The sequence below is a fragment of the Lotus japonicus genome, chromosome 6, assembly GCF_012489685.1.
Source record: "Lotus japonicus ecotype B-129 chromosome 6, LjGifu_v1.2".
Taxonomy (NCBI): Eukaryota; Viridiplantae; Streptophyta; class Magnoliopsida; order Fabales; family Fabaceae; genus Lotus; species Lotus japonicus.
The window spans coordinates 21,482,080-21,496,231 of record NC_080046.1 but is presented as its reverse complement, the minus strand read 5'-3'; the positions used below and the strand labels follow the sequence as shown (position 1 = coordinate 21,496,231).

Below are 14,152 nucleotides of genomic sequence, written 5' to 3'. Positions count from 1 at the left end.
CGCTCCTTATTTATACATTCGGGGTTTGGGCTTGGCACCCTTAACTTCTCCTAATGGGCCAGTTGGGCCTCCCAGGAAAAGGCCCAACTCCCTGGCTCGCGCGTCGCCCCGGTCTGGCGCGCCTGGGCGAGGGACCCTAGGGTCTCGCCCAGTCCACATGTCCACAAGACACCGAGCTCGAAGCATGAGAGCTAAGTGTGTCTTTCAAAGAAAAAGCAAATACAAGGCGACAATCATGAGTAAATTACCTAAAGCCAAAACCTAACAACTTAACATAATTTTTTCCAATATGGCTTGGTAACTAGAATCTAAGACTAGTTTTTGACTTTTCGGCGAACTCCTTTGACCCCTTGAGTCCACAAGTCGGCTTCTGGGGCGACAGCACTTGGATCCCTTGCCCTGTTCCAGCAATGATCACCGCGGACCACGATAAACTAACGCGTGTAAGCAACATGTAACGCATTAGGATAGCATTAGGTCTAACGAATCTTACAAAATCTTAACCGCTATCTCTGATATGTCCCTTCAAATCATAATAAAGCCTGTCAATTTGAATTTAAACCAATGAACTTCAGCGGTTGCAACTTTCACTTATCGCCGTTCCCATTCCCCCAAAAACCGCGTCACGTTCTCCTAGTGTAATCATTCCACCTTACCACGATGGGACTGCTACCCACTTTAGCTTTAAAATCCTCCCTTGCTCCATTATTCACCACTTATTGTCAACTGTTCTCATCCTCGCTTCTAGCTTTCGCACCGGCTTCCCTCGACGACTCTACAGACCCCGGCCCTTCTTGCTCCCCCTCACACAGCCTTCTTCCGGTTAGTTTTTCGTCCCCTCTCTCGTCATTTTATCATGCCCCTGGCAGGAACCCTCCCCTCCATAGAGGAGATCAAAGCTCACCGCTTGGAAACCTTCGCCAGTCTTCCTTCCCTCGTCTAGGATGCTCCTATCCAAGAAATCCTTGACCAGCCATCAGAGCTTTCCACCGGCGATTCTATTTCTGACCTTTCTCGCAGGTTTGGCGGTCTTTGTGGCACCCCATTGTTGGAGAACCTCCTTCGCACCACCGGGTGTTGAGATTAAGACCGCCCCTGGCAACACCGCGCGCCTAATAATCCCCAGTTTTCCCACTTCTTTTTTGTATACGAATATTTGTTCCTCGATCTTGGCGTTAAACTCCCTTTCTCCCCGTTTCTCACCCAAGTGCTGCGCGATGTCAACGTTTCCCCTTGTCAACTTCACCCCCACGCTTGGGCCTATATGAGGTGTTTTGAAATCCTCTGCAGTAGTGTTGATGTAGCGCCTTCCATTCCCCTTTTTTCCTTTTTCTTTGAAGTTGATTCCCAATCCCTGGGGTCCCATGTCAAGGTTGCACTGGCGCCCCGGCCGGGTCGAGAACGATTTGTTCCATTCCAAGTTGATTCCAACTCCTACTTGGCCCGTCGGTACTTCCAGGTCATTGTTCACACCTCCAACCCCTCGGCATTCACGCAGAAAGAAGGGAATGCCCTCTTTCCGCTTTACTAGACCCAATGTGCAAAGTCCATGGCTGATCCCCCTAAGGCATTTCCCTCTTCCGGAGAAAATTTTGCCTTTGGGGTCCTGTCTCAACTTCCTTGCCTCAGTTGCGCTGAATTGCTCGGTGCCGCTCCAGGCTCCAAACTATTCCCTCTATTAGGTTTCTCCTCTAAACGTCACCTTCGAGCTTCCCTCTTAGTATTCTTGTCACTAACGACCTTTCCCTTTACTCTGCAGGAATCATGAAGTTTTCTACTGTCGATCTGCTGAAGGCCTTCACTTCAGGGAACGTCAAGGCGCCCTCTCCGGCCCAAGTCGGAGGAAAAAGACAGAGTTCACCAGTGAGCGCCCGCTCACCCAAGAGGAGTAAAGTGGGCGAGTCAAACTCTCAAACCACTCTTTTGACCGACATAAGCGGAGGGTTCGTCACGCCCGATTCTGTTGTCGCGGACAGTGCTTGCGACCCCTCGGCGTCCGCCCCTCTTGGCGAGGTTAATGTTTCCCAGACGCCCGATGCTCCTCGCCCTGTAATTGTGGCGGAAGGTAGCGATCGCCCTCTTCCACCCGTCCGCCGATTCCTTCGCCTGTCAAGGTGACCCTCGGTCCCTCGGCCCCTAATTCTCCCGGGGTTGGGTGGCGAGGGGGAGAATCTCTCAGCAGCCCAGCCCGCGGGTCCTTCCAGCAGCTCTCCCCCAAATCCTTTCTCTTTTCTCCTATCCCTCCCTTATCTTGAAAAATTAAGGGGGGACTCCAGCCAGAACCCGCAAGACGTTGCCCAGGAAGCTGTGTCCAATCTTCTCCGCGCTGGCTTCCTATTCGCCCAAGTGGCTTGGCAGGCGCGACCTCTTACTGGAATTGCCGGGCTCCGCCAAGAGGTAGAGAAGCTGCATTCTGACAACCTTCGGGCCAATGACACCTGCTCTAAGCTGTCCAACTAGTTGGCGGCGGAGGAGAGTAAGAGAGAGAAAATGCGGCAGAAGCTTAAGGATGAAAGCTTGAGATGATAAAGGCGACCTAGAAGGAAGAAAAACTTGAGGCCCAGGTCGAGGAGCTCCAGCGGGAACTTGATGCAAAGGAGATCGCTGCTACCTCTCAGGAAAAAATTCTTGCCGCCAAAGACAAGGAGATTGCTGATTTGCGTGAGGAACTGGCGGGCCAACATGAGACGCTTGCTGTGTCCCAATCGGATCTGGAATCCAAGTGTAAACCTGTGGCTGACTACGAGGCCCAAGCCGCCACCCTAGAAGAGAAGATAAGGAGTAAAGCCACCCATGCGACCGCCAAGGAGCGTGTTCGCGGCTTCCTGATCGCCAAAGCTCAAGCCAAGCACCTCCATCCTACTATCAATCTCGACTCCCTGGGTGTTTTTAAAAAGGTTACTCTTGCTGGATTAGAGGGTCCGGAAGACCCCCTGGAAGTCGCTGAAATCGATCTCGGGGATGCTGTGGAAAAAGAGAAGGAGATATAATGTGTTAATTTATTTTGAATAATTGTAATGCCGCTTCTTTTTTCTTTGTTTAATTGTTATCTTCGTACTTTCATCTTTAAATTAACCAGTTAAGTTTTACTTCCTACGTCTGTTTTAACGCTTCTCACGTTTTTCTCGCTCTCTCCCGCACCCCCTTTCAGTTTTTTTGTTCCTGAATTATGTTCAACGACATTGGTGGTGTGCTGGGTTTAACTAGGACTTTTGCTCAGTTTTTGAACTGAGGCTTTGTTCACACCATATTTCCCGTAAGATTAGGCGTGGCCTAGCCAGCTTTGCTTGGCAAGGACTTATAGTCGCTCGGGTCCCAATGGCCATATAGGTTGCCCGAGACTTAGCCTAGTTAGGTTCGCTCACCCATATTTCGGGGAGGTTTTGTGGATAAGAAGCTTATCCGCACACATCACCGAAGAGTGATGGCAAGTTGCGTCGGCTTTTCCGGAGCGATCCCCAGACATCAAGGTCGTTTTGGGATCGCCAACTTCAGGGAATTTTTCCCACCTAGCTCTTGCCGCAATTCAGTGTGATTGAAATGGTTGGATACAATTTTTGTATTTTCAATCAGACCTTATAGTCAACAAACTCCCGAGATGGAGAACAAGAACGTGTCTTTGTTTTTACTATTTAGGCGTTTTTGCCATTTATTATTTAGGCGTTATTTGCCAACAAACTCCCGAGATGGAGAACAAGAGCGTGTCTTTGTTTTTAGTCCATCAGTCTTCGTGAGCCACACTTAGCTGCTCGCCCTTGCGCCAAGCTGGGCTTTCCCTTAAGCTTCAACTGTAATAGTACCTCAGACTCGCCGCATTCCAAGACCGTGGCACCCGCCTCCCATCGAAGTTTTCTAGGTGATAGGCCCCCTTCCCCAATACCTTCAAAGTCCTGTTAGGGCCCTCCCAAATCGAGTTTAGCTTGTTTCCCGTGTTCCCGGTTCGCTTCTTAAGCACCAAGTCCTTCTCCTGCATCGCCCTAGAGCGAACCTTCGTGTCATATTTCGCTGCAGCTCGCTACTTCATTGCAGTCTCTCTGATACGAGCCTCGTCCCGCGTTTCAGACAACAAGTCTAGTTCTACCGCCATGTTGGAAGGGTTCTCGCCTTCAAACTGCGATGTCGTCCTCCAAGAGTTGTTGTCTATCTCCACGGGCAGCATGGCGTCCGCGTCATAGGTCATCCTGAAAGGGGTCTCCCCTTTTGTCGAATGTTGTGTTGTGTTATAGGACCAGATCACCACCAGAAGTTTGTCCAACCAAGCTCCCTTTTTTCAAAAAGTCGACGCTTTAAACCCCGCAAAATCACCTTATCTCCGCCTGCCCATTTGTCTGGGGATGCTCAACTGAAGAGAATGTTCTCTGGATACCCATCTCTTCACAAAATTCCCTCGCCTGATTACTTGCAAACTGCGTTCCATTATCTGAGACAATCGCCCTCGGGACCCCAAACCGGCACACGATTTTCTTCGAGTAAAAGTTTACGATCTTGCCTGCAGTAATGCTTGCTAGGGGCTCGGCTTCCACCCACTTGGTGAAGTAGTCCACCGCCACGAGGATGAACTTCATCTGTGACCAGGCGGTTGGGAAAGGTCCGACGAGGTCAACTCCCCACATGGCGAAAAGCCATGGCGAGCTGATCGTGGCTAGCTGCTCCGGCGGAGCCTTGGGTAAGTCTGCGAACATTTGACACTTTTCGCATTTCTTTACAAATTCCGCACAATCTTTCCTTATCGTGGGCCAGTAAAATCCTGCCCTAAGAACCTTGCTCGCCAGGGATCTTCCTCCTATGTGACTGGCGCAAACCCCCCCGTGAACCTCCGCCATAACGCTCTCGTACTTACCGGGCGGGAGACACCTTAAGAGGGGCGAGCTGAATCCCCTTCGGAAAAGCGTTCCATCAAGTAGTGTATAATGCCCTGCTTCTCACCTTTGCTCTTTTGTGTACTTCATTACCCCACTTGGCTCTCCTGCCAAGATATCCACCATGGGGTCCATCCAAGTGTTTTGGTAGTCAACAGAGGCCACCAGTTCTCCTTCTATGCTTGGATTGGCGAGTGTCTCCTGAATCACACTCCGATTATTTCCAGGCTTCCGAGTGCTCGCCAGTTTTGCCAGGGTGTCCGCCCTTTGATTATGTGTTCTTGACACGAACTCGACCACTACCTCCTTCAATCGACTCATCAGGAGCCTAACGCGCTCTAGATACTTCATCAAGGCCGGCTCTTTCACCTGGACTTCATTTGTTTAGCGTTCTTCCCGCTTTTATGCTTTCTGGACGTGTTCTCTCACCCGCCGCTGATCAACTGCTACCTTTCCTACCTTACCGCTGTCTAGCAGATTCCTCACCACCACGTGAGCCGTTGAAATTACTGCGCACAGGCGATTCAATGTGTTCCGACCAATGATGACGTTGTACGACGCTACCACCTACAAAACCAAATACCTTACTCGCAGAACCCTTGCGTTGTCATCAATACCAAAAATCGTGTCCAGATCCAGGTAGCCACGCACTTAAACTTGTTCTCAAAAAATCCCACCAAAGTTCCTGTGTACGGCGTCAGGTCTCGATCTGTCAGCCTCAGCTGGTCGAACGCGTCGCCGTAGTTTATATCCGCCGAACTGCCTTGATATAGGAGCACTCGTCTTACGTTCAAACTATTGATCCTTACCATGAACACTATAGGATCATCCTTGTGGGTCTTGATCCTTTCAAAATCAGCCGACGAAACTACTATATCTGGATGCTGAAAACCAAACGAAATCTCTTGTACCGAACTTACCGCCTTGACATGCCTTCGCCTCGTCGCCTAAGATTCACCCCCGCCACCGAAACCTCCGGCGATTGTATTGATAGTACCAATCGATGGCTCCAGATCTTTGTTGAAGGTTTCCTCAGCTCCCTTCTTTCCAGTCGCTAATGTCTCCTTCCGGTCTCTCACTGGGGTCGAGCGACGAATGTCCTATCGGCGCTCCTCTCGTTGGCGGTCTCCCTGCTGGCGATCACCTTGCTGACGATCGCCTCGATCGTACTGCTGTGAGCGTCCCGCCTTGATCAGCCTTTCAATTTCCTTCTTCATAATGAAGCAGTCATCAGTGTCATGGCCCGCCGAGCGGTGGTACTCGCACCATTCAGTCTTGTCTACCGCCGCTCGTGGCGGGCGCACCTCTTGCTCGACTTCCGCAATCGCATGCGTTGCTTTCACCTCACGAAGCAAATCTGTAATATGTGCGCTTAGGTCCTTGTTTGCTTCCTCTCGCCGACGTGATCCTTAATGCAGCCAAGCGCGACGTCACTCAAAACTATCCTTCTTTGGATAAAGCTTCTCCTTAGCGTATATCTCCGACGACTTACCTTTCTTCTCCCTTCGCCTGCTACTTCCACCTTTCGTCCGGCCTTGCCCATCCTTTTTCAATTGTTCCACTTGTCCTCCATCTTTTTCCTTCTTCGCGTGCTTTCTTTTGAACGCATCATCCTACTCGTCCAAAATGTAGGTGTTCGCCCGCGCGCGAATCTCCGCCATTGAATGAGCTGGCTTCCTGCTTAGCTTTCTGTTCAACATCCAGGCAATAGTCCATTCTTGAAGGCTCTCGCACAAACGTGCGGTTCCAATTCCACGATCTTGACAGACGCTGCACTATACGTCACCACGTATTGCTTCAGAGTTTCTCCGTCTAGCTGGCGAACGTTGTACAGGTCGTCAATCGTGACTTGCTTGAGCTTGCTTGCGGAAAACTGGACAAGAAACTTTGAGGAATATGAGAAATTGAAAATATTATCAATTATTAATTAATCTAATGAATAATAAAGCGAATATAGTTTTTTTAGTTTTTTCTATTTAATGCATTAAATACCAAGAAATTTTTTTCGCTACTAAATGTAATTAATGTAATAGTTCAAATCTTTTAATATGTATGTATATATATTGAGATTAATAGATAATAAATGAATATATATATATATATATATATTTATTGATATTAATATATAATATATGTATATATTTATACATATAGTTAAATTCATTTAAAGTTTTTGACTAAAATGGTACTAATTAATGCCATCATTAATAATTTTCATGTGACCCTTTTACTAACATAAAGTATTATAAAAATTTAAAAATAAAAAATTAATAATAATTATTTTACTGATGATGGACCCCATAATTAGCCCATTAGGTCAAATGTGTAGAGGTCTCACCTCCCTATAAATACCTACATTTCCTTCCACAACCATCTACATTCCATGGAACACCAATGATATTCGACCACTCACACATTGTACCTTTCCAAGATTTCTTCTACTCGGTATATGACTATTATTTTCTTATGTCCATTTTTAAAACTAAAGTTGTTTTGTTTACTCTTTTGATTTAATAGTATGAAATCAATATTTCATAGCAAGCTCAATGGTCAAAGCATGAGCTCTATAATCTTTGCTAGCAAGTACCAGACTAAAACAAAAAAATTCTCTTTTTCTTATTTCTGTTTGAATTTTTTGTAAAAATGAAGAGGTGAAGCTCATCCTTTACCTTTTGATGGACTCCTCATATTATTATTTGATGTTGTCGAGTTGCAATTGAATGGTAGAATTTTTGTCATTTTATTTTGCTTCGATGTGAAGTTGGAACTAGTATTTTTAATTGTGGTTGCAGCTACATTTCTTAATTACATCTTATTTTTCTTCTTAATCGTGGCTAGATTTCAAATCTTTCCTTGTGGAATATATCTAATTTTTTTTTATCTTGTGACATATTAATATAGATTATTTTATTTTCATTTGTAGCCATGAAGAAAGTGAAACTTTCTTATATCTCTAATGTCACAGCAAGGAAAGCAACCTTTAAGAAAAGGAAGAAAGGTATCCTGAAGAAGGTGAAAGAACTCACCATTCTTTGCGGGATTCAAGCCTGTGTTATAGTTTTCAATCCTTTTAAATTTGAGGTAGAGGTTTGGCCGAATCCTGAGGGAGTTAGGCAGGTGATTAAGAAGTATCAAGATGCATCTGTAATAAATCAAACAAAGAATGTAAACCAAGAGAGCTTTATCATGCAAAGGATTACCAAAGCTCGTGAGCAATTGAAAAAGTTGCGTCAGGAGAATCGTGAGAAGGAGCTGACCATATATATGTTCAAATATATGAAAGAAAAAAACTTGCCAGACAACCTGAATGTTGAAGAAGTGAAAGAAATAAATGAGTTAATCGAGAAAAACAGTAAAGATATTGAAAAATAGATGACCATACTCGATTGACCAAGCGTATTGCATTATGTCATGTGATCTTCATATTGTATGTTTGTGAGTGCACTTAATAAAATAATCTTTATCTTTCAAAAACTCTTTTTATTCTCTTCATTTTTAAATTAAAATTATTAAGGTTTCCACTAGGGTGGACCATTAATATATTGGTCCATTGGTGCATCAGAGGTATTTTAGAATTTTCCCCTTCCTCTCCCCCTCCTTCTCATCTCATCTGTCTTCTGCGCCCACAAACACCATCAACATCACATACTATGAGAAAGATGCACGGCGACTTCGGTCACTGAACCTCTGAGCTACCACCACCTACTCGATCACAGGAGCTCCAAGTCGACGGTTCTAGGAAAACACCATTGCCAATACTTTCTCCCTCACCTCTAGAAAATAAAAGCCCATATTGTGATTAAGATAAAGAGGGGTTAGGTTTTTGAAAAGAATATTAGTTCTTGAAAACGTTTAGTGAAACTTTTCGTAAACCGTTTAGTGCAGCGAAAATAGAAGCAAAATAAAGTAGACGATCAACACACAGTGATTTATACCGCGTCACCCTAAACGATTGGGCTACGTCCAGTACTTGGCCACCACCAAGATTTTCACTAGCAAGTTTCAAGGACTTCTCCGATACAAGTATTCTCAAGGACTTCTCCAACAAGTATTATCACGGACTTCTCCAATTATTCTACAAGATTCCTCCTACAAAATTGTTCAAGACTTCTCCCACAATCTATTCAAGATTGTTTCACTCTACAAGGTTTCTGTTCGTACAAGAGTATAGGTAAAGAATTTAAAGCACTGTAACTTTAAGTGTTTGGGTTCAGATTTGACTGTGGATCACTCAAGAGTTCTGGATCTAAGAAAGAAAGGAATAAATAGATGACTCTTTTAAGGTACGAGGTTCTCTCTTTTACTTTGCAGAACTAGTGGCTGGGATTTGACACTTAGGATATTTTCTGCTTTGAGCTTTGAATGCTTTGAAGAATGTTGAAATTAATGCTTTGAGTTCATGTGCTTGCAGCATTTACTATCTTAGTCTTCATTCTTCATGAGTGCCTGAAATACTCGCTTGCTAGTGTTTATCCGTAGTGAGTCATGATCTAACCGTTTTTCTAGCCGTTGTAAGATGAGATCCATCCGTTGATTCAAATGGCTTCGGTTAATAGCTTCATTAAATGCTTGCTCAGAATCAAGTCTATCCTTTAACCGAAAAGGTGATGTTTTTCAGCTAGTAGGTGGCAATAGACTTGGGCTACTTTTCAAACATGAGACAATTGGGAAATTTGATGTTAACAACTTGTCCTTTTCCCTTGCCGGTTAGCGCGCCAGCAACATAGTCTTCATGTGATCTCTTTGAATGTAAGTCAATTGGTTGCAATCTGACTTTGACTTTGGCGCCTAAATTTGTCTTCAACTTTTCTGACTGATGAGTTGGCATTGGACAGTCAGAACAAATGTGTCTTGACTTGGGTTAATTTGCTTGCCAAACAGTCTTGTGAGTTCTGGAGCTTTTTCTTTTTGTGATGATTGAACGTTGAAGCATTTCGTGCAAATTGAATTTCTCCTGAAATTCAAATGATTTAAGACGCTTAGTTGACAATAGAAGTGCTTCTATAAAAATATTTATGATCAAAACAAGATTTTAAAAACGTTATGATGCTTTTGAAATTAACACTATTGACGTTGGTACATGTAATTTCTACTGTTTTCATGGAAGGGGCGATTTTATGTGTTTGATATTTTGTAAGGGATGCACCATTAGCTATCTTAAGGATGTAGTACTCTTTTTCCTTGCTAGGGTTTTTCCCACTGGGTTTTTCTTAACAAGGTTTTAATGAGGTCCATTCTTAAGATTTCGTTTAGAGTCATTTTGCGGGGAAGTCATTTGGGGGCTGTTTTAGCTGACATGTTTAGATGCTTGCGAGATGCAGTATATTGTACTTTGTCACAACCTTGAGAACCTTTACTCTTGGTTTCTTTATTATTAATAATATTATTTTTCATTTTCAAAAAAACATACATAATCATTTAAGATTTGCAAAATAATTTATGCAATATGTAATTAAGAAGATATTTAACCATTGACTAATGTCAATATTTAACATGTTTATTTTACATAAAAGACTATAATTTTTATCTTCTTAATTTTTTTCTCAACTTTAAGTCGATAATTAATATTTTAACTACTTCTTATATTTTAATTTTAACTTTTATTCATAAAAAGATTTAAAATTAATATATAAATAATAATTAAAATTGCAAAATAAAAACTATTGAATCTTGTCACTAATTCAAGTCAATTTTTATTTATTTATGTATGCATATATTATGTAACATATACTTAACTTATTAACTTGATATTTAAATTTAATGCTTAATATTTTGTTCTACTAAAAAAAATAGTAATAAATTTTATTATTTTATTTTTTAAAGATTTCTCAACTTGTGATTAATAATTAAAATAAAAATAAAAATAATATTAATGTGGGGAAGTCATTTGGGAGCTGTTTAGTTATTCGTGGGCACAATCTTTTGTATACTTTGTGATGAGAACCCCTTACTTAGGCTTGATTTATTAATAATAATATTACTTTCATTTTCAAAAAAATAAAATAATACTAATGTTCATGTTTATTTAATATTATGAAATTTCTAACATTTAAATGTTAATTCTCCTTTGTGATTAATAATTAAAATTTAAATAGTATTATTATTTTATTTTAAATATGCGAAATTGATAATTTTATCAATTATTAATTAATCTAATGAATAATAAAGTGGGTGTAGTTTATTATTTTTTTTTAAATGAAAGATATATTAATAATTATAAAGCCTGAGCTAAAGAAGCAAAACAGGCACAAGTACAAATTACATGAGGCTGAGAAACAAAAATCTACCACCAACCCGCAAAATGGCTCAAGCGTAATTTTTTTTTATCTTGTGAGATATTAATATAGATTATTTTATTTTCATTTGTAGCCATGAAGAAAGTGAAACTTTCTTATATCTCTAATGTCACAGCAAGGAAAGCAACCTTTAAGAAAAGGAAGAAAGGTATACTGAAGAAGGTGAAAGAACTCACAATTCTTTGCGGGATTCAAGCCTGTGTTATAGTTTTCATTCCTTTTAAATCTGAGGTAGAGGTTTGGTCGAATCCAGAGGGAGTTAGGCAGGTGATTAAGAAGTATCAAGATGCATCTGTAATAAATCAAACAAAGAATGTAAACCAAGAGAGCTTTATCATGCAAAGGATTACCAAAGCTCGTGAGCAATTGAAAAAGTTGCGTCAGGAGAATCGTGAGAAGGAGCTGACCATAGATATGTTCAAATATATGAAAGAAAAAAACTTGCCAGACAACCTGAATGTTGAAGAAGTGAAAGAAATAAATGAGTTAATCGAGAAAAACAGTAAAGATATTGAAAAATAGATGACCATACTCGATTGACCAAGCGTATTGCATTATGTCATGTGATCTTCATATTGTATGTTTGTGAGTGCACTTAATAAAATAATCTTTATCTTTCAAAAACTCTTTTTATTCTCTTCATTTTTAAATTAAAATTATTAAGGTTTCCACTAGGGTGGACCATTAATATATTGGTCCATTGGTGCATCAGAGGTATTTTAGAATTTTCCCCTTCCTCTCCCCCTCCTTCTCATCTCATCTGTCTTCTGCGCCCACACACACCATCAACATCACATACTATCAGAAAGATGCACGGCGACTTCGGTCACTGAACCTCTGAGCTACCACCACCTACTCGATCACAGGAGCTCCAAGTCGACGGTTCTAGGAAAACACCATTGCCAATACTTTCTCCCTCACCTCTAGAAAATAAAAGCCCATATTGTGATTAAGATAAAGAGGGGTTAGGTTTTTGAAAAGAATATTAGTTCTTGAAAACGTTTAGTGAAACTTTTCGTAAACCGTTTAGTGCAGCGAAAATAGAAGCAAAATAAAGTAGACGATCAACACACAGTGATTTATACCGCGTCACCCTAAACGATTGGGCTACGTCCAGTACTTGGCCACCACCAAGATTTTCACTAGCAAGTTTCAAGGACTTCTCCGATACAAGTATTCTCAAGAACTTCTCCAACAAGTATTATCACGGACTTCTCCAAGTATTCTACAAGATTCCTCCTACAAAATTGTTCAAGACTTCTCCCACAATCTATTCAAGATTGTTTCACTCTACAAGGTTTCTGTTCGTACAAGAGTATAGGTAAAGAATTTAAAGCACTGTAACTTTAAGTGTTTGGGTTCAGATTTGACTGTGGATCACTCAAGAGTTCTGGATCTAAGAAAGAAAGGAATAAATAGATGACTCTTTTAAGGTACGAGGTTCTCTCTTTTACTTTGCAGAACTAGTGGCTGGGATTTGACACTTAGGATATTTTCTGCTTTGAGCTTTGAATGCTTTGAAGAATGTTGAAATGAATGCTTTGAGTTCATGTGCTTGCAGCGTTAACTATCTTAGTCTTCATTCTTCATGAGTGCCTGAAATACTCGCTTGCTAGTGTTTATCCGTAGTGAGTCATTATCTAACCGTTTTTCTAGCCGTTGTAAGATGAGATCCATCCGTTGATTCAAATGGCTTCGGTTAATAGCTTCATTAAATGCTTGCTCAGAATCAAGTCTATCCTTTAACCGAAAAGGTGATGTTTTTCAGCTAGTAGGTGGCAATAGACTTGGGCTACTTTTCAAACATCAGACAATTGGGAAATTTGATGTTAACAACTTGTCCTTTTCCCTTGCCGGTTAGCGCGCCAGCAACATAGTCTTCACGTGATCTCTTTGAATGTATGTCAATTGGTTGCAATCTGACTTTGACTTTGGCGCCTAAATTTGTCTTCAATTTTTCTGACTGATGAGTTGGCATTGGACAGTCAGAACAAATGTGTCTTGACTTGGGTTAATTTGCTTGCCAAACAGTCTTGTGAGTTCTGGAGCATTTTCTTTTTGTGATGATTGAACGTTGAAGCATTTCGTGCAAATTGAATTTCTCCTGAAATTCAAATGATTTAAGACGCTTAGTTGACAATAGAAGTGCTTCTATAAAAATATTTATGATCAAAACAAGATTTTAAAAACGTTATGATGCTTTTGAAATTAACACTATTGACGTTGGTACATGTAATTTCTACTGTTTTCATGGAAGGGGCGATTTTATGTGTTTGATATTTTGTACGGGATGCACCATTAGCTATCTTAAGGATGTAGTACTCTTTTTCCTTGCTAGGGTTTTTCCCACTGGGTTTTTCTTAACAAGGTTTTAATGAGGTCCATTCTTAAGATTTCGTTTAGAGTCGTTTTGCGGGGAAGTCATTTGGGGGCTGTTTTAGCTGACATGTTTAGATGCTTGCGAGATGCAGTATATTGTACTTTGTCACAACCTTGAGAACCTTTACTCTTGGTTTCTTTATTATTAATAATATTATTTTTCATTTTCAAAAAAACATACATAATCATTTAATATTTGCAAAATAATTTATGCAATATGTAATTAAAAAGATATTTAACCATTGACTAATGTCAATATTTAACATGTTTATTTTACATAAAAGACTATAATTTTTATCTTCTTAATTTTTTTCTCAACTTTAAGTCGATAATTAATATTTTAACTACTTCTTATATTTTAATTTTAACTTTTATTCATAAAAAGATTTAAAATTAATATATAAATAATAATGAAAATTGCAAAAAAAAAAACTATTGAATCTTGTCACTAATTCAAGTCAATTTTTATTTATTTATGTATGCATATATTATATAACATATACTTAACTTATTAACTTGATATTTAAATTTAATTTTTTTTGATAAGCCATGTAAAACTATATTGAATATGAAGTACAAGGGGTACTTCCAAGCCAATACTAAAAAAAATAGTAATAA

The 14,152-nt window shown here is 40.7% G+C and overlaps 2 protein-coding genes across 2 annotated transcripts; both read left to right on the top strand.

The window, feature by feature from the left end:
• The first annotated feature begins 7,784 nt into the window (after positions 1-7,784).
• On the top strand, positions 7,785-8,231 carry LOC130725095 (agamous-like MADS-box protein AGL80). The gene has a single exon (XM_057576350.1). The coding sequence runs from the start codon at positions 7,785-7,787 to the stop codon at positions 8,229-8,231; it is 447 nt and encodes a 148-aa protein (XP_057432333.1).
• Positions 8,232-11,230: 2,999 nt separating this feature from the next.
• LOC130725094 (agamous-like MADS-box protein AGL80) lies at positions 11,231-11,677 on the top strand. Its single transcript, XM_057576349.1, has one exon. It carries the CDS (start codon positions 11,231-11,233, stop codon positions 11,675-11,677), a length of 447 nt encoding a protein of 148 aa, XP_057432332.1.
• Positions 11,678-14,152: the final 2,475 nt, after the last annotated feature.